Here is a 21,332-nt window from a genome sequence, read left to right as displayed (position 1 = left end):
CTTGTGATCCGGTCATCTTTTATTGATCGCGTTTGTTTTTCACCTATTTAGTTCAACTACCAGAGCGTGGCCCCGGGGACAAGTTTGTATTTCAATTATGATTCATGCCACGAAAACATATCTTTTAGGTCCGAAAGATTATTTTAGAAACCATTTAAAAATACTCTTACGATACTATACAGTACAACAGGTTATTCTTCATAACCTTTATTTATCCTTTAGTGTTTAAGGGAGTGTATCGGTAAGGATCTGTCGATACCATGCGTATCACAATTCATGAACAAGGATACGATATATCGTATATATGTGTAGTATTGTCGAGTACTTGACTCTGGTGTTGTAGAATTTACAGACCACTTGACTCTTGATGAAGTCGTAACTGCTTTCATTTGTTTTCAAACCAAAATATGTCCAAACATCAGCTTTAAAGGCTGCTGGTGTCGACTGTATCCTCTCGTCCCCAGTCATCGCCGGGATTTGGCTGCGGAGGATTTATTACTGCGGCCATCTAGCCGCTCGAAAGTTTAATCGCAAAAACGCCAACTGTATCCTCTCGTCCTCAGTCATCGCTGAGATTTTAACGATGCATTAGCTGCGGAGACGTAACGACCGCTGTCATCCAGTGGCCAGAAGTTTAATTACAACACATAAATGAACAAACGCCGTCAATATTAGCATGTTAATTGAAAATAATGAAATCAACAAATGATTTGATTAATTCACACTTTATTGAAATATAAACCGTAAAAGAATTATGATAAAAACAAAAAGATAATTGCAGTGCTGTTCAATAATGAAAGAAATAGAAATATATCATATCTATATAGATTTTTTTAAGTTCATTATTTTGCTAAAGGATTCGACTGTCCTTTATTTAGGAGTTTATTTTTCATCTTAAAATTATTTTGAATCAAGTTAAATATCACTACCTTGTACAAACTATTGCAACTAAACAATAAATATTTATTTTTCAACATCATTTCTCATTAGGTTAGATCAAATATCACCTAGAATAATGGATTTTAAGAGAATGATCTAATTTTTATTTGATTTTAAGTTCCCTCTTTCATTTTATTCAACTCTTAAAATAATTGAAAATAATTTTTCATCCGTCAATCATAATGAATCATCACTGGATCGTCCAAATATTGCATAGAATGATGGGATAATCACCTTATTTTAGATGTATTTATTACATTTTATGTTGATGATTTCTAACCGAATAATCTTGAATATTTGTCTTCCTTGTTCCATCAGCGTTTTTCTGCTCCTTCCATTTTCCTGCTGCTCTAATATTAAGATGTGTTTAAACTAGTGGAGGTTCTGGGGGAGAGGAGTCCGTGCATAATCCAGAGACGAGCTCCACAGAAGAGCAAAAGTGTGAGCTCAGCAGCAGGAAAGTAGGTCAAACAGCCTCGCAGTGATTCTCTGCGTCTGCTGGATGACAAACTGTGTCGAGAGGATGAGACTCCGAGTCGGATCGCTTCCCAAAATACCCGAGTTAGCGTCGGCATCGCAGACGCCTTCGTACGCATCAGCTCTGCCTTCATTTCACACTCGCTTCGGCGTCTGCAGGCCATTTCAATGTGTTTTCGGGGAGAGTTTGAGTCTCTTCCTGCGCTTTCCAGGGTGTCCCGTGAGTCTCCGGCAGCCTGTGACCCCGGCTCGCTGGGATGTTAACGATCGTTTCATCCCGATTCTAATGGTGGACGAATATTCATGAGACTTCCAAGTCTGAGGAAACTTCAGCGAGCGCCGACTCAGCACTTTAGTCGAGGGCTTTGATCCCAGAACTGAGGAGGATTTGTCGTGAAGGAGGGAGGAGAAGATCCTCTGCTGCAGGAGGAGAAGATCCTCTGCTGCCGGAGGAGAAGATCCTCTGCTGCAAGAGGAGAAGATCCTCTGCTGCAGGAGGAGAAGATCCTCTGCTGCAGGAGGAGAAGATCCTCTGCTGCAGGAGGAGAAGATCCTCTGCTGCAGGAGGAGAAGATCCTCTGCTGCAGGAGGAGAAGATCCTCTGCTTCAGGAGGAGAAGATCCTCTGCTGCAGGAGAAGATCCTCTGCTTCAGGAGGAGAAGATCCTTTGCTTCAGGAGGAGAAGATCCTCTGCTTCAGGAGGAGAAGATCCTCTGCTGCAGGAGGAGAAGATCCTCTGCTGCAGGAGGAGAAGATCCTCTGCTGCAGGAGGAGAAGATCCTCTGCTTCAGGAGGAGAAGATCCTCTGCTGCAGGAGGAGAAGATCCTTGTACTAGTCTGAGGAACTTTGAAGCTGCATATGGATGATTATCGGTTTTATTTTATACAATCATAATGTATACATTTACACAGTGAAACTTGTCTTTTTTCTGTTTTTAACAGACTAACGACCGATATTTAAAACTTAAATTAAAAAGAAAAATAGACAAAATAATAGTAATAATATTAATTTACACAGTGAAACTACTTTTTTCTGTTTTAAACAGACAAACGACTAAAATCAAATACTTTAATTCAAAAGAAAATAATAGAAATAATATTAATTTACACTGTGAAATTACTTTTTTCTGTCTTAAACAGACAAACGACTAAAGTTAAATACTTTAATTAAAAGGAAAATAGACAAAATAATACTTATAATATTAATTTGAACTGTGGAATTACTGTTTTCTTTTTTTAACAGACAAACGACCAAATTTAAAACTTTAATTAAAAAGAAAATAGACAGAATAATAGTAAAAATAATAATTTTCACCGTGAAATTCCTTTTTTTTTTTTTTTTTTTTAAAGACAAATGACTAAAATAAAATACTTTAATTAAGAAATAATAAAATAAAAGCAAAATAATAAATTTGCACAATGACATTACTTTAATTTAAATAGAAAAAAAATTAATAAAATGAAATACTTTAATTTAAAAAAAATAGACTTAATAATAGTAAAAGTACAAACGTCTACAGTGAAATTCTTTTTTTCTATTTTTCACAGACTAATTTAATTTAACAAAAAATGAAACACTTTATTTTTTAAATAGATAAAATCATAGTAATAGTGAAATAATAAAACACCAATCGTAATAATAAAAATATAATGATATTAACATGCATTCAATATGATTCCCAGTGAACTTAAACCCACTAAAATCTTTTGTTTCCTCAATGATTCCACGAAGATTTGGGTTAAATCCTTCACATTCCTCCAGAACTGGTCCATCAATGACGTCTTTGCTCGATGACATCATCCTTCTATTCAGGAGTTCAAATCCACGGCTTGAAAAGCCGGATAAGGAGGAACAATGAAGCTCTGTGGACCATCAGGAGAAGCTCCTCCTCCTGTCCTTCTGGGAACCAGTGGAGGCACAAATGTTCATTAAAGTCTCATCATTTCATCTTAAATCTAAACTAAAAGCTCTTTGTTTCACAAGATGTTGTTTTTCAGGATCTTATGATTTATACACGTGACTTCATTTAGGTTTTTAAATATTTAAATACAAGAATCAGACTCAACGTGAATCATTTATGATCACAAATCTCGGACAAATTGTTCCGAACCAGAAGATTTTGGCACCAAAATAGTTTACCCGCTCAAACGAGCCGTGTCGTGACGTCACTGTTCATTCATTCCCTCGTCGTGGGATGGGCACGTGCTGCGTTCAGGGACCTTCGGAACTCGCATCTATCATCGGCGACACTGTCATTTTGTCTCTATTATTAACGTACTATATATTTTAATACTAGGCTGATGATGTTCGCTTCGTATTGATATTGTCGTATAAAAATAGAGTCGTTTATAAATGTTTTCATTCGATATGTTAAAAATGGTAAAAAGACAAAAAAAATACGATAAACGTAAAAAAAAAGAAAAATTTCCAGCAGACGTTTAATATAGATTTAGTAGTAAATGTATCTTAAAATTGTGTGATATATCCACGTTTTTCTGTTGCACTGTTTTAACGTCTGTATGTAATTCCCGAGCTTCATTGAACGCCCCACAGGCTCCAGAGAGGAGAGAGGCGTTCACGGTCCTCAGACCCGAGAGAGAGACGCTCGGCAGCGGCCGCACAGACCCTCGCGGATACGAGCCAGAGTTCTGGACATGAGCGACGACTGCTGAACTTTCCAGAGGCTCCAAGATGACGGTGGACTTCGAGGACTGCGTGAAGGACTCGCCACGTTTCAGGTGAGCGAGAGAACACGAACCCAGCTGCTGGTCAAAGATGCAGAACACCGCGAACGCAACACTACCCAGACGTGAAAGTCGTATTTACGGGATTAATTTATTTTATTAATTATTAGCCAATTTGCATCACTTTAATCCTCAATAGTATTGTATTGTATTATTGTATTAAGGCATTTAACTTGAATATCACAAACGTTTAATAATTTAGACGCAAACTCAAAATGAAGTGCATTTTCAAAGTTAAAATTGTTAGTTTATTTTGGTTAAAATACTTTTTGGTTACAAAAAGAAAATACCGAGAATTTTCTTAAGTTTTTATTAGAAATGAAGTATTCCTTTTCCTCACAAACAATGATGCAGTGATTCTCTATCACACAATAACGTGATGTCATGACACTACGTTTTCATTATTGACTCTAAATTCTTCACTTAATTCCTTAAAATAAACTTTTATTAAAACTCGTGTTTTTTCTACTATCACAGCTATTTCCATTGTGCAGCCCAGGGGGCCATTTGTGACCCCTTTTGCAGATTAAATGTGGCCCCTCTGTCCCCTTTATTAAATATACAATTCAACCAGATGATTTTAAATATTGTACACATTTTAAAATGTTAGACAAGGTTTTTAATAACGACAGTCAAAGGAAAACACCACAGAGTGAAGCTGCTAACTGTTCGGACAAACTGACAACTTTGTGAGGAACTAGGAGCTCATTTGAGCTTTCGTTTTGAACTTCTTAATGAAACGACTCTTAAGAATTCACATTCTACCTTTCTGTGTAAAAAACTGCTTTTTAAGTAGTAAAATCCAATAATTCCACATAAATTGTGTGTTAGTTTCGTCAATCCTGTGAAGTTTCATCCGGACGTTGTACTGTGGATTACAAAACATCTTCATCGTCACATGATCGTGTTGCATCTTCATGTGGTTCTCGACCTGGACGATATGATGCAAAGATCTCGTGCTCCTGCTGTTGTTGTTGTTGTTGACAAACACGTGGACTTCTCTGTGAAGCTAAAAAACAAGTCTTATGTAAGTGGACGAGGAAGACCAGGAGAATCCAGATGAAGGCTCCTCATGGTGGCCGAGGTCGGCGTGTAAATCTGCTCCATGATAACAGGTGACAAGCATGTGATGACACAGGCCAGGGTGTCCCTGGGGTCAAAGGTCAGCATGGCCAGAGTTCAAGGAACCTCCGTGATGTATAGATTTTTTATGACTTCAGGGTTAAGATAGACTCTAGTCTGTATTATGACTGGATTGTATACTTTTCTGTCTTTTTGGCTCCTCACAGCAGCCATAGTATAACATGTGGCCCCTGAGTAAATGTAATTAACCACCAGTGTTCTATAAGTTTTGGGGGTTTTGGAGCATGAGGTCTGGCAGTGGCCCCTGTGTTTGTCCAGTCTGCAGTGTTGACAGAGCCACGCTGGTGTGTGTTTGTTCCCCAAAGCTCTTCGCTAACACTCCATGTTTGAGCTCTCACTCTCCACCGAGGTGCCGACACACTCCTGTGAGGCCCCTCGGCTCGCCGGTGTTTGTCTGTGACCTCACAAATCTGGCCCCTCGAGCGGCGCCGCCCGACTTTGAGGTCATTGTGCAGCTCGCTAGTCTCTCTTGTAGAGGCGTGTATTGACAAGAATCTGACGACACGTATGATAATAATAATAATAATAATAATGTCTATTTGTATAGCGCCTTTATAGACCAGGGTCACAAAGCGCCCACAATTCTGATGCAATGATACGAGGTATAGTGATACTGTAGTAACAAGGATATATTTGTAGTATTGTCAAGTACTTGACTCTGGTGTTGCAGAATCTACAGACCCGATGACTCTTGACGAAGTCGTAACTGCTTTCATTTGTTTTCAAACCAAAATATGTCCAAAAATCAGCGTTAAAAGCTGCTGGAGTCGACTGTATCCTCTTGTCCCCAGTCATCACTGAATTTCATTTATCACTTAGTTGCAGAGGTTGTAATGACTGCTGCCATCTAGCAACCGGAAGTTTAATTGCAACCCAAAAATGCAGACTGAATCCTCTCGTCATCGCTGAAACTTTAATGATACATTAGCTGCGGAGTCGTAATGACCGCTGTCATCTAGTGGCCAGAAGTTTAATTGCAACACATAAATGAACAAACGCCGTCAATATTAGCATGCTAATTGGAAATAAAAATTCCACAATATGTACTTGCGTATTCAACCATCTGAATCAAAGCATCAGCTTTAAAAGCTGCTGAGGTCGACGGTATCCTCTTGTCCTCAGTCATCACCAGGATTTCATTATTGCAACGCAAAAATTAAACGAATTCTCTGAATGTTTCAACATATTCTGGCTGCAGACCAGTCTTCTCGGGCCCCTCCACTCGCTCCCTCAGGCCCCTACTTTGAAGCTACCAAATAATCTGCCACATGCTCATCTGGCGAGAGAATCCTCGGTTCGCCGTCGTGACCCCATGTTCTCCACCTCTGTAGTACTAGCATGAATATTTGACCGGGCTCCCCCGACGCTCCTCCGGCTTCTGCTTGTGACAGATTTTTTTTTTTGGAGGAGGAGGTTTATGGTCTCCGGAGGATCCGGAGCTCCAGCTGCTCGGAGCTGGGAGGGATTTTCTTCGACGGTTCTTGTTGCTTCTGCTCTATTTCAGACTGACCTCCTTCCTGGGAGGAAATGTGTCAACGTTGCTTCTGCTCGGTTAAGACATTAAGACGCCGGTTTCTGTAGCGGCGAGTCATGTGGTCGCATCCTGACGTAGCGTCAGCGGCGTGTACGCGCAGATGCTACGTCCATCAGTAGTTTTACTTCATATGTACTTCATTTTTGTCACATATTCTCCATATATCCTAGTGTCACACTGTAAATCTACCTTTAATTTGTTAAATAATTAGCTTTAGGACGTCATATGTTGAAGAAAAATTAGTTATTATTGAGGAATTCATAGAGAAAAGTATAGATAAAATGCAATATGAGGTAAAATATGTATATTTTTTATTTATAAATCATAAAGCATGTTTAAAAAATATATATAATATACAAATTTATTAGGTAAATGTTGTGCAATAAATGGTATTACGTAAGTTAAAATTAATTGATCTTGAATTTTAATTATTAACTTTACACTGAATTAACATAATACAAATGTTTCTATGGCTTATTTTGTGTGTTTTATTATTTAATTCTTCTATTATGAACCAAAACTACACAAACAAAAACTGTTGTAGTTACAACACTGGCAATAAAAGTATAAAATTGTGATTCTGATATTTTCAAAAACTTAACTTTTTTTCATAAGACTAAAGCAAAAAAAGTGTAATCGTCATTTGGAAAATATCTGTCATATAATTACACGATAATAACTGTACAAAATGATGTGGTAAATTATTGTCATATTACAAAAATATGTACTTTAAGGAGAAAAATCCCCATAAAAAACATTACCAGAGGATCCTTTGTTAGTGGTCATAATGTTTTGGCTGATCACCGTTAATCAAATGTCTTTCCATTTTCATCATCTCTGACATCATTACTGACTAAACCAGTTCTCCTGATGTAATCCACTGATAAACTGCTTCCTAATCCAGCCGTGCAGGGATTATTCCCCGTGTGTTGACAATTAAAAGCGCGCCGCTCATTAACGCCGTGTTTGTTTGGATTCCGCTCCGGGTACTCCCTCCGTCAGCCTCTTCACGCCCTCAGACCCGCAGGTGATGAGAGTGAGGGATTACGGCGAGCCGGCGGCTGCCGCCTCGTAATCCGGGATTGTCCCACATTCCCACACTCTCTGGCACCTGCAGGTTTTACTACCTGGAATATCGTTTTCTCCTCCTTATCCTCCGTTTTAGTGACCTGTTCGTCCACTTTCTGTACGACGATCATTGTAACTTCAATCACATTTATATGAAGTTTAAAATAAATATATAATATTATGTGTTATTATTTGAAAGAATATACTGTATCACAAATTAAAACAAAAAATGGTACACAAATGTTTTAAAATCCTATAAAGTCCAATAATTTGATAAGAATAAAGAGATAAAAATGGAAATTACTTAAGTAGTAATTAAAAGTAAATCCTTAACATGAGAATTAATAAAATTAATGCAATTACAGCTTTATTTATTTTAATTTAAGTGTTATATTAAAGGTAAGGTAAGGTAAAACTTTATTGAAATAGTTTTTTTCCAATAGCCAGCAATTTTTCATAAACAATAAAAAATAATACATAAAAAATTAAATAAGAAAAGAACATAAGAGGAAGAACAAGATGACACAATCTAAGTCTAAAGATAAAGAACATAGAGTCAAAGAAAAACAACAAAGACAAAGGATACAAAGACTAACATGGAACAGAACATCCAGATACTCTCAAACTCAGAATTGTACAATTTAATAGCCCGAGGGATGAATGAGTCCCTGAGTCTATTTGTCTTGCACCTGGGTAGGAGCATTCGTGCACTCATTCTGCTTCTCTGCTCACTGATGACAGTGTTGAGAGGATGACTGTCATCATCCATGATGGACAGTAGTTTTAAAGAGTATTAAAGAGTAATAAAATAAAATCATTTAATTGTACCGATGTTAGAAAATAAGGATATATCTTGATTTTTCTTTCACAATTCTTCATTGAATTAACATTTCTAGCTCAATCCTCTACTTCCAAGACAGCTTTCAAATCATATTTAATTTTGATCACAGTTTTGTATGGTTTATATTGAAATAAAGTGTTTATAAAATATAAATAATTAGATTTTATTTTTATTTTACATAAATATTAAATTTACATTTAACATGACAAATATTTGAGGCATTTTTGTGTTGCAATTAAACCCCCCGCCGCTAGATGGCAGAAGTCATTACATGCTCCGCGTCTTAAGTAATTAAGTAAGTAAGTAAGTAATATTTATTTATATAGCGCTTTTCGAGACCAGGGTCACAAAGCGCTTAAACAATCAAAACAATACTCAAAAAAGTACATACTTTAAAGATCAAGATAATACTGAGAACAACACAGGAGTTCGAGAAATTCAAGGAAAAGCCTGAACGGAACAATGAAATCCTGTGAGATCTCGGTGATGACTGAGGACGAGAGGATACAGTCGATTCCAGCATCTTTTAAAGCTGATGTTTGGTCATATTTTGGTTTGAAAACAAATGAAAGCAGTTACGACTTCATCAAGAGTCATGTGGTCTGTAAATACTACAACACCAGAGTCAAGTACTGGACAATACTACACAAATATACACGTTACTACAGTATCATAATATATCCTATCGTTGAATCTGTATCATCAGATTCTTGTCAATACACACCTCTACAAGAGAGACTAGTGAGCTGCACAATGACCTCAAAGTATCACGATACGTATTGTCACAATCTTGACGATACTCTCCTTTATTAAAGTGTATATAATTGATTATATTTGAATTATTGACAGATTATTCTATAGTATGAAATTAAACGAGTGTTAATTATTAGTGAGTTCATGTGTAACGATATCAAACTGCTCCGTGTCAAGAAGTTGATGAATGATTGATGAAAATAAAAAATCATGGTTTGAGTCCAACTCTCAATACGTGAAAGTTTTAATCATATTCCAAAGAAGTGTGTGTGTGTGTCTGTGTCTGTGTCTGTGTCTGTGTGTGTGTGTGTGTGTGTGTGTGTGTGTGTGTGTGTGTGTGTGTGTGTGTGTGTGTGTGTGTGTGTGTGTGTGTGTGTGTGTGTGTGTGTGTGTGTGTGTGTGTGTGTGTGTGTGTGTCTGGAGAGTGTCTTTTTTCTTCAACGCTGCATAAGTTGAATCATCGCCATGGCAACCATCCAAATCCTGAATGGCTACATTTGCATTCCCGCCGCAGACGGCGGACTCAAGCGATGAAGAGTTCGTCTGCTTCTCTTTTCAAAGCAGCTCAACAAGCTTCTCCTCTCAGATCCCATTCTTCCGGTGGAAACATCTGATCTTCTTTGTTGAAGAAACGAGAACAACGTTCCTCACAGACGGAAGGTTTTCGTTCCCTGAACAAAGTAGAGTTTAGTGGAAACAAAAGTATCTTCTTGTTCCTTCTCAAACATCTCGTGACATGGTGTGAGTTCAATACTCACTAACTCTAGGTCAACAAGTACTATCTATGAAGGAAGATACCATCACCCAACTAATGGCTACGTTTGAAGTTGACGCTGTAGTTGAGCTTGAGTTATTTTTTGGGGCAAACTTTGTCAATTATAAAAAGGCTACGAGATACTTTTTGACGGGAATGTTTTGTGGCAGAATTTTGTCATTTGTGTTCTGTCTGTATAATCTTGTGTGGCAAACTCTGTGCTGTGTTCTGTTAGGAATATTTTGGCGCAAAATGTTGTCAACTGTGACTGACTGCTGACTGACTGTCGGTTCTTTCAGTAGAATTTTGTGGCAAAATGCTGTCAATCCTGACAGACTCTGAGTTGCGTTCTTTCGGTATAATGTTGTGGCGAAATGTTTTGAATTGTGACGGACTCTTAGTTGTGTTCTTTCAGTATAATTTTAGAGCAAAATGCTGTCAGTCATGACAGACTCTGCGTTGCGTTCTTTCAGTATAATGTTGTGGCAAAATGTTGTAATTTGTGACAGTTTCTGAGGTGCGTTCTTTCAGTATAATGTTGTGGTGAAATGTTGTAAATTGTGACAGTCTCTGAGGTGCGTTCTTTCAGTATAATGTTGTGGTGAAATGTTGTAATTTGTGACAGTCTCTGAGGTGCGTTCTTTCAGTATAATGTTGTGGTGAAATGTTGTAATTTGTGACAGTCTCTGAGGTGCGTTCTTTCAGTATAATGTTGTGGCGAAATGTTGTAATTTGTGACAGTCTCTGAGGTGCATTCTTTCAGTATAATTTGGGGCAACATGTTTTATCAGGGAAAGAACACCAAAACCAAAAATAGGCATCAAAATCTTCTTTCCTCTTCACTGTTTGTACAGTTCGAGTCGGAACACGTTCCTATGAGTGGTCGTGATGTTGTCGTTGAATAAAGAGGACTTTCATTAGGATTTCCCTTCATTGGATGGATTTTCTTATGCATGAAATCTCAGAAGTCACGTCTACACAATGGTCGTCGTGGCGACGGGTGTCACCCTTCTTATCTGAACACCGGCTCCTGCCGGTGGAAAAGGTTCAGCAGGCTCTGGCTATAACGTACTATCACCGTGACCTCTGCAGACCCCGTGGGAAGAGAGCTAAGCCTTTCCCAACGTGACTCCGCGGCCGGTCGTACTGGAGGAAGACCATAAATCTGCATTAAAATAAATAGTCTGATGTTCCTGCTGGATTATCTGGGCTGCTGCGAGGGATGTGACGGCGTGTGTGCTGCTCTCAGATCTGATCTAGAGGTCGGATGGTTTGAAACGTCTGCTCAGTCAGGAGAGGAAATATGACGCAGCTGCGAGATTAAAATCGGATTCATGTGAGTCCGATCTTCTCATTGTATCACAGACCTGGTTTAGCATTCATCACAGATTAGGAAATGATTCAATTCCCTCTCGTGTCTCTTTCCCATCAAGGGTTCGATCCCTCGGAGTCTGTTGACTCACGGGATGCGTCAGTGTCTGCGTTTGTGATACTTTCAATGATCCGATAAGAAGACTAAGATTTCGTAGGGGTGTGAGAAAATATCGCTTTATTTTACGCAATATATTTCTATGATACTGCATCTCTATTCAAAAGTACCTTTTTTATTTTCATCATAGTTATTTCTATGATTTATATTTCAATTTCTTTTTTAGATTTACGTGCACATATTTACGACGTGGATAAAAGTGAAATAGTTTAGATAATAATATAAATCATTTATGGAAAATTGACAGTTAATCTTAAACATGAGGATTGTTAAAATATAAGTAATGAAATTAAATATATTAAATATGGATTTATTTTAGATTAAATACAAAACTACCATATGAAACCATGATAAAATAAAATAATCATGATTTTCCACAATTCTTTTTTTGACATAAAACACCACTGTATCATTAAAAAAAAAAATATATATATATATATATATATATATATATATATATATTGTTTGTTTTTTAGTCACAGTTCTTATGGTTCATATGGTTTATATTTCAAGATGTTTGGATATTAAATAAATTAGATCTTTGTATTTACAATTAAAATGCACGAAGAATATTTTTGTGTTGCAATTATCCAGCGAGATCCCTGCGATGACTGAGGACGAGAGGATACAGTGGACTCCAGCAGCTTTTAAAGCTGATGTTTTTGACCTATTTTGATAGGTTTGAAAACGAATGAAAGCAGTTACGACTTCGTCAAGAGTCATGTGGTCTGTAAATACTACAACACCAGAGTCAAGTACTCGACAATACTACACATATATACTTGTTACTACAGTATCACAGTATATGGTATCGTTGCTTCCTTATCGTCGGGAAGAGTTTGCAGGAACTGGACGAGGAATCTAAGCTGAGAAGAACCAGATGGATGTTGTTGACTTTCCCAAGTCAGGTGAGGCCACGTCCCTCCACAGGCGGGTCCCCGTGGTCTCCTCTCCCACATTTGAACCCCTTAATCAAGACGATCAAGTCACTTCCCGGACGCCAGGTCACTACATATCCCTCAGATTTACGACACGTTGAGCAATCTCTGTGAGAATGTTCCACATGAGAAACTTATTCCAGGTTCCGAGCTTCTCTCCGGAGAGGAAAAGCGGTGGATCGGTTTCCAGATGTGTCAACATCAGCCCCGGCAACATGTGTGTCGCCCCGGTGGGTCAGGAAACGGGGAAGAAGTTATGGATCGATCTGAAGGTTTTCAAGCGTTTTTGGACGTGGGCTGTTTGCCGGCGGCGAGGACGTCCAACACAAACAGTGAAGAGCAAGAGTCGCATTCCTGCGTCTCCTCTGAACTGCTGACTCACACGTGTACCAGCATCTGTTCTTGATTTGTTCCGACTCTCTCCGCCTCATGCTCTCCACTTCGCTTCCCGTTCTTTCCGTCCTGTGAGAGCGAGGGCAGGCCGGGCCAGAACCGGGGCCAGGGACGGGTCAGGAAATGCGTCACTCGGGCGCAGGTTTAGCGTGGAAGGGTGAGAACCGCAGAGGTGATGTGGACGTCGTGAATCCGCCTCGAATGGTTTTATTTCTTTTCCTGTAATGAGAGCTGACGTTTTTATTTCAAAACTCCACTTCTTTATATTCAGCAGCTTTGAGAGGTTTTTAACCGTTCAACGACATTTAGATCCAAGAGTTATTTAGATTTCACAGCTGTAAAATGTATAAAAACTATAATAACTTGTATAAGTAGAGTTTTCTTGCCCCTTTTTCCACAAAATAATGTTTCAACATCTGCCGTAATTCAACTTTAAGGTTAGTTTTTATTGATTTTTCAACTTAATATCATGGCGATGACTCAGAACAGACATGAATAATCAAACTGAGATGATGAATTTAAAATATTTTGGTCGAAAGTGAGTAAACTCGAGTAGTGTAGCGTTCGTTTCACCTCTCATCCGAGAAGCTTCTTCAGTTCCAAATAAGCTGGGGTTAGTCACCCAATAAACATGGTCTCGTCTCACTCCCTCTCAGTGAACTCATCAATGCAGTTTAACCGTCATCAGGCGTGTACACACTGACCGTTTAGGAGTTGTTGTACTTTGTGACTTGTGTATTTTTTGGGCGGATGTGCAGGTGAAGCTGGTCTATGTTAATCCCACTTTAGGGACCAGAATAACTTTGAGTTCATGTTCGACACTTTCACTGTGGAAATCCCCACATTTTTGCCTCACTTGGTTCTTGTTGTTCTCTCACAAGCTGTTGTGTGTTGTGGTTGCTAAAGGAAGGATGTGGTCGCGAGGGGAGGATTGGGAATAATTCAACACAAATGTATTTGCAAGTCTCCGGAGAGTCATTTCCAGCTGAATCTCTCGGCCCACTTGACTGCACTCTGACCTGGTTTTTACAGCCGTCGCACAAGCGTTCGGTTCCTTCGCCGCCGTCTGAGGGTCGACTTGAGTCAACGTGGTAAAGTTTACTCCACACTGTTCAGACGCTGACTCATATCCATGATGCATCATTGAATCATCATTTTAATATGATATGTAGTATTGTGTTGCTTAGTTTAATTAAAAAATATTCTTAAAATAGACTTACTTGACAGTTGCAGCAGAGTACCAGGCGGTTATGGAAGGTGAGACTAAACTTTAATTTAACACAGGCTTAAATATAATGAAGTTGTCCTTAAGCAGTGGCTCCTAAAGTCGTGAGTGGAAAAAAGATAAATAAAATAAACATACAAAAGAAGAAAACCATTCACTCAATCATTATAAGAATTTTAAGTGGTTTGATTTTAGGGTTTTAAGAAAATATCGAAACACTTAAATATCGCAATGTTTTTTTTAACCTTATAGTTTTTCAACTGCACTGTATCCTTTAAAAAAACGAGAATAGGTTTATTTAAACCTCCAACCGCTAGTATGCAGCATACAGTACGTTCTCTTCACCAAAGGAACAACAAAATCCTGCGACTGAGGACGAGAGGATACACTCCAGCAGCTCTAACATTCTGTGATTACTATGTTATTACAGGTTTTCTGCGATTAAATAATTAAATAGAAACTCATTACATTCTTGTTGTTAAAGTATAACAACATATCGTAGCTTAGATTGGAGCGTCTTCAATTTTTATGGTTAATTACATGATTGTTGATAAAATGCAACTGATTATTTATATTTTAGGGGCAAAACTATACAAATGCATCAGTGACTAGATATACTTGACCGTAGGGAAGCTGCATAAAACAGGAAGTTGCGCGATACAGTTCCATATATTGAACTATTGTCTATTTTTCTTCCGCAAACTGTGGCGACACGTGAAGCCACAGGTTGATGGATTGATGAGCAGAGGTCACGCAGAGAAAGGTCTCGCACCAGGAAACACCTGCAGGAACTCCCCGAGGAAGCAAAATCCCCATCAGCTGAGATAGAAGTAGCGTCGACACCTCGGTCCATCCAGCGTGGAACACAAACCTCCAAACGTCAGCGGGGTCGGCCAGTGAAAGGGCTGTTGTTCCCTCATCGTCAGGGGTTTCGCAGACAGGAAGGAGCTGAATGCTTCACACTTCTGGTATGTCTTTCTAGTGAAAGCCAAGCTGCTTGTGTCGCCCACAAAAATGCCGGGAAGACTCCCAGCTCTGCTCGACGCGTCGCGTCTGTGTACGCGTGGGATTCTCACCGAGGGGATTTAGCTATTTGACCTGAGGTCCGGGTGCAGCTCCACGGAAGGAGGGATGTTAACCATCGACTGGAGAGCTTTTTATACTTGAATTTGATCAAAAAAGTAGGTTTATTATCTGACAATCATAGGTCTTTTTTTATCCAAAAAGGTTTCTCGTTTCTGTATTTTGAGCTTTTCTCTTATTATTAACTTCATTATTTTGTCTTCTGGACCACCCGGAGTCTAAAGTAAACCTGCATCCCGTCCATTATCTCTTCCTATCACTGGCTCTTCCTATCCTGTACCCCCCCCATGACTAGCTGTTCCCCGTTTGACGTCAAACCCCACATGAACTAATAAACACGTGGAAAAGCCTGGCATGGGTGTCATGGAAGCTGTAGTTCATCTGTGCGACGGCTGCCTCTGTCTCCGGTGCCATTTCCTCGCTGGCTGTTGTGACCTAATTGCGCTCTTCGTCTGTTCAATGGGGGGAGGATGGATGGATCGCTGCGATATGATTGGAAGCTCAACCCAGCTGTTAAAAAAGAATGATCATTCTCGAGCCTAGATGCTCAGTCGAGGAAGGATGTCGGGTCTGAATCGGGAAGATTCTTGTTGAAGTCGTCGTCACTGGCTGAATCGTGGTTGCAGCAAATAATCCGACAAAAGCATTGATTATTCCAGGGTAACATTTGTTCTGATCAGAAATTCCCTGAATGCAGTAAAACCTGGTAATCACTAGGTGTGTGTATTGGCAAGAGAGTGTGGCATCACGATATATTGTAATATTTTTGGATACTGTAGTAAGTAGGTTCGTCACCATTTTCAACTCGATACTGATACTTTCTAAGATATTAGATATTCATTTTCAAAACCATAAGGACTAGAAAAGGACCCACAAATATGAACTAAATATTTCTATCAATAAGAAAAATGCAAAATGAACAGAACCACATGTTGTATATTTATAATAAAGAAACTGCAACTATGATAACAACTTCAAAACAAGAAGCAAAAGTTAAATAACATATCCACTTTCGAAACTGTTGAAAATGAGCATCCTATCTGGACACTAAGTTTTCCCATCCATACTTGAAAACCGTGGTAGTAACAAGGATATATTTGTAGTATTGTTGAGTACTTGACTCTGGTGTTGCAGAATTTAAAGACCCCTCGAGCAGCATCGCCCGACTTTGAGGTCATTGTGCAGCTCACTAGTCTCTCTTGTAGAGGTGTGTATTGACAAGAATCTGACCATAGGCATCACGATACAGATGCAACAATACAATATACTTTGTTACTGTAGTAACAAGGGTATATGTGTAGTATTGTCCAGTACTTGACTCTGGTGTTGTAGTATTTACAGACCACATGACTCTTGACGAAGTCGTAACTGCTTTCATTTGTGTTTCAAACCAAAATATGTTCAAACATCAGCTTTAAAAGCTGCTGGAGTCACTGTATCCTCTCGTCCTCAGTCATCACCGGGACCTCACAGGATTTAATTGTTCCTTAAGACGTAATGACTGCTGCCATCTAGTGGCCAGAAATGTAATTGCTACACAAAGAGGAACATACGCCGTGAATTGACAGTCGGCTGTTTGACTCTTCCAGAAAAATTGGAAATATTTTTATTGTATTCAGACTTTATGGAAATATAAACTATAACTAACATGATAAAACTATAATATGATTTGAAAGCCAAAAAATGATATCTACATTATCTTCTTTTTAAATTGTAGCCGCAGTACCGTGAAAAAATGTATCAATTGTTTCTTACACCCCTACTTATCACAAACACATTTGTAAATATTGTTCAGACAAAGACTTAAATCTTATAATTATTGGATTATAGAGGATCTGTTGTATTCGTCGAAGATGAAGAGAAAGACGTCCTGATTAATTAAAAATAAAATCCTGTTTCCCTGTGTTGCATCAACCAGTCATTGATCAACTCAGAAGGCTACAGATGTTTTATTCAGTCAATCCAGACTGTATCAAAGTGGGAGTGGTGCATTATGGGATTTCCCGAACCGCTCCAACATTGACCTGCATTAACTCACACAGGACTCGCTGGCCAAGATCCCGGTCCATTGTTCAGCAGCATTCCTGCTTGAACTTCCAAGAGTGCTGGAGTCAGGAAGTTCAGCGACTTTTCTTTCTGAATATTTCCTGGAGACTCAGGAACGTTTCGACAAACACTCAGTTTTATCACCCAGCTGCACAATTGGACCAACAAAAACCAAACAATTCCCAACTTTTAGAGATCCCAGAACACACTCAAAATATGTTCTGCCAAAATAATCTGTGGAGAAGTTCAGCGCTTTAGTCCTCTTCACATGCATAAGGACTGGTTGGCCCCGGATTAGATGGCAGAGTTATCCCGGCTCAGGGACGGACCCCTCCTCCGGGATCCTAAAATATGAACTCCTACTCCAAACATTCTGATTGAGGAGAGGATTTGTACAATCCCCAAGAATATCAGATGGGATTGGACAAATCGAAGCATCTTGTGTGGATTAAAAGAACCACCGTTTTCTGGGTTAAAGTACGTGTTTGGTACAAATAGATGTTGCTGGTTTGAAATGTGGAAGGACGGATTTGGAATAAGACTGAAACGAATGGGGAAAAAGTCAGGAGTGAGGGTTAATAAAGGGAGGAAGCCATTGTTGCCTTAAGGAGGAGAAGAAGGAATCAATCATGTAGAAAGTAAATGTAATACAGATGGAGGTAGTTTCTTCTCGGTAAAGAGTGCGATATGTGAGAAAGTAGACTCGGAAAAAGAAGACGGAAGGTTGTGAAGTACGAGGAAGGATGTATGTAATTCAGCCAGTAGGTGGCAGCAATCTCTACCTTCTCTGCACCTATAGGAAACATGAAATCCTGGTGATAACTGAGGACGAGAGGATACAGCAGCTTTAAATGATGTTTTGACACATTTTGCTATATTAAAGTAAATAAAGTAGTCTCGACTTCCTCAAGAACCATGTCGTTCTTCCTGCAGTACTGAAAAAATATACCAAAATATATATGATAGTGAACGTTAAAATGCTCCGAAAGTAAGTAAGTAAGTAATTTTTATTTGTATAGTGCTTTTCCAGGATCACAAAGCGCTTAAACAATCAAAACAATGTCCAATAAAGTATATACTTTTAAAGATCAAGATAAAACTGAACAGGAGTTCCAGAAAATCAAGTAATGCATGGATGGAGCTTTAGAAAAGCAGACGGTCAAAAGTTCAGCGTGAGCAGAGAGACACCTTAAGTCAGGGCTGGTATCTCTTCACTTAGAAACAACATCCGTGGTATTGTCTTTGGCCCTGGCTCCTTCAGAACTTTCTCACACATCTTTTTCTGTTCTTCTCGCCCGGAGTCCTTCTCTGCTGGGACCTTCACACATCTGGGTTCGAAGCTGGACTCCCGGAGAAGAATCTGAATACACTTTGCATCAATCAGTAGCGAATATTCCAGAATTACCCTAAAAACTAGCCACGCTGGGACCCGTCGCTGATTAGGAGAAAACAAATGAGAGTAATTGAAACGCAGACTTCCGAGTGCGTCTTCAGCAAGAGGATATTCCGGCGAGCACACATTTCAAGACTCTCCGTCAAAACTGATTAGCATTTCAAAGTCTTTCAATAAAGCAGCAAAACTGCAGAAAGAGCCCTAATTGGTTGAGTTATGCAACCTCGGCTATTTTTGCATTCCGTAGTCTCGTTGAGGAAAGATCGTTGACTCTTTTGTGATGCTTGATATTAGACATAATGAGCTTCTTCTTTTCTGGAGGTGCTTTGATGTGTTGAAAGTATCATTAGATGCTGGGATGTGTAGTAGCAAGAGTTTGACGATACTATCACGATACAGGAGCGACCAAGAGGCAACACAAGGGATACTACAAACACATTTGTTATCAGGCATTCGGGTCACCTTGACCCTGAGATAACGCAAGGGTTAATTGCAGGATATAGTATAGTAAACACACAATCGTCATCATCTTACTGAGTTCCATCAGAAGTATCTATATTTTAATTTCACAAGAGAAGAAATAAAAGAAAAACCAAGTGAATATTTACCTGGTAATTGTTAATATTTTATAATATTGTATTAATATAAATCGTGCTGTAGTTGAATCGAGTCATGATATAAAAGAGATGAAGTATCAATAAGTATATTTTTAAGGTTTACAATTCATAACGTGTCTTTAAAATAACATGATTCCAATTTTTTCCTTCAACTTACATGAACATTTAGACGTTGTTTGTTCATTTCTGTGTTGCAATTTAACTTCAAGCTGCTAGATGGCAGCAGTCGTTACGTCCTCCAAAGCTTAAGGAACTACGAAATCCTAGGAGATTACGGCAATAACTGAGGACGAGAGGATACAGTGACTCCAGCAGCTTTTAAAGCTTGTTTTTGGACATTTTTTGGTTTGAAAACAAATGAAAGTAGTTACGACTTCGTCAAGAGTCATGTGGTCTGTAAATTCTGCAACACCAGAGTCAAGTACTCGACAATACTACACATATATCCTCGTTAATACAGTATCACAGTACATCGTATTGTTGCTCCTGTATCGTAATACGTATGGTAAATATCAGATGTGGAGTAATACTTGCAGATTCTTGCAAATACACACCAATAACATTGGTATCAATATCTTCCTACCCCCCTTAAGATAAGTTCAGTTCCTCAACCTAAAAATAAGTCTCAAGGCTGCAGATGAAGGCTTCGGTCTTAAGTTCGATGCCAAAAACACACCAGGGTTCTGAGGTGACATCCCCTCCTGAACTCGCTCGCACAGACGACATCTTTGGCCGGATCAGCAGACGGGGGGCCCCGGTGAGGAAATAGCTTTGGTGGGAGCGCTGGTGGTCCTCTGAGCGGGTGGGTGGGCCGACAGAGAGCGTGAAGGAGGATGGTTGACACTCAGCTGTTTGGCTCTCCCAGTAGGGGGAGGGGGCGTTAAATACCATCTAAAATCCACAACATATTGTTTTCTTTAAGTGGTTTGTTGTTGGTGTTGTGTTGCTTATTTGTTATTATTTCCAGTGATTCGTTTATTATTAGTGGTCATCGATTGATGAATCTTTAGTTCAGCTTTGTTTGTTTGTGAGGTTCATATCAACAATCTTAAATTTGGTGTTTAATTTGGTGTGAGTTGTTTGTGATCCATAAAGATCTAGTGATGCAACATGTTTATTTGATATTTAGTGATTTTCTTATGTTTGGTTGTGACGATCAGTGATGAGTTGTTATGTTTAGTCTTTTTAATATTTAAATCTAAAGTTTTGTTTTTTATTTCTCTTATTCATTCACATGTTCTTGTGTTGAACTTATAATGTATTTGCAGTTTTGTTGATAAATCAACATCTTCAAAGTATGTGATTCCCTTAAGGTCAGTGATGACTGAGGACGAGAGGATACAGTGACTCCAGCAGCTTTTAAAGCTGATGTTTGGACATATTTTGGTTTGAAAACAAACAAAAGCAGTAATGACTTCATCAAGAGTCATGTGGTCTGTAAATACTACAACACCAGAGTCAAGTACTCGACAATACTACACAAATATGCCCTTGTATCACGGTATATCGTATTGTTGCACCTGTATCGTGATACGTACTGCAGATCCTTGTCAGTACACACCCCTAAGAGAGAGACTAGTGAGCTGCACAATGACCTCAAATGATACAGTTTATTGTGATATATTGTAAATCACCAGTTTCTTGCCAATCATTTATTGGATTTGAAGATTGTTTGTTTTAAAAATATATATATATATATATATTGTTGTTGTTAAAGCCGGTTTAAATATCTACTTACTTCACTTACTTTCGAGAACGTCAGTCAGCATTTCTTTGTTTACTTAAAAGTTCTGGTTCCATGTTTAATGGCTGCAAAAAATAGTCTCGGGCAGGAAATCTTGCGATATTTCTGGCACAGCTTCGTCTCCGATGAGGAGAGCAGGAAGTAGTCTGA

General features: G+C 38.8%; 1 protein-coding gene across 2 annotated transcripts in view; it reads left to right on the top strand.

The window, feature by feature from the left end:
- The first annotated feature begins 3,999 nt into the window (after nucleotides 1-3,999).
- LOC148059297 (arf-GAP with coiled-coil, ANK repeat and PH domain-containing protein 3-like) overlaps nucleotides 4,000-21,332 on the top strand; it is a 53,845-nt gene continuing 36,512 nt past the window's right edge. For both annotated transcript variants that reach the window (XM_087781063.1, XM_087781064.1), the window contains exon 1: nucleotides 4,000-4,155. In XM_087781063.1, coding sequence (XP_087637189.1) covers nucleotides 4,109-4,155 — 47 coding nt within the window. In that variant the 5' untranslated portion in view covers nucleotides 4,000-4,108. The remainder of the gene's footprint in view (nucleotides 4,156-21,332) is intronic.

Source organism: Callionymus lyra, chromosome 19 (assembly GCF_982586985.1).
Source record: "Callionymus lyra chromosome 19, fCalLyr1.hap1.1, whole genome shotgun sequence".
Classification (NCBI taxonomy): Eukaryota; Metazoa; Chordata; class Actinopteri; order Syngnathiformes; family Callionymidae; genus Callionymus; species Callionymus lyra.
Note: the sequence above shows the minus strand (reverse complement) of the source record. Positions and strands in the feature narration are given on the sequence as shown.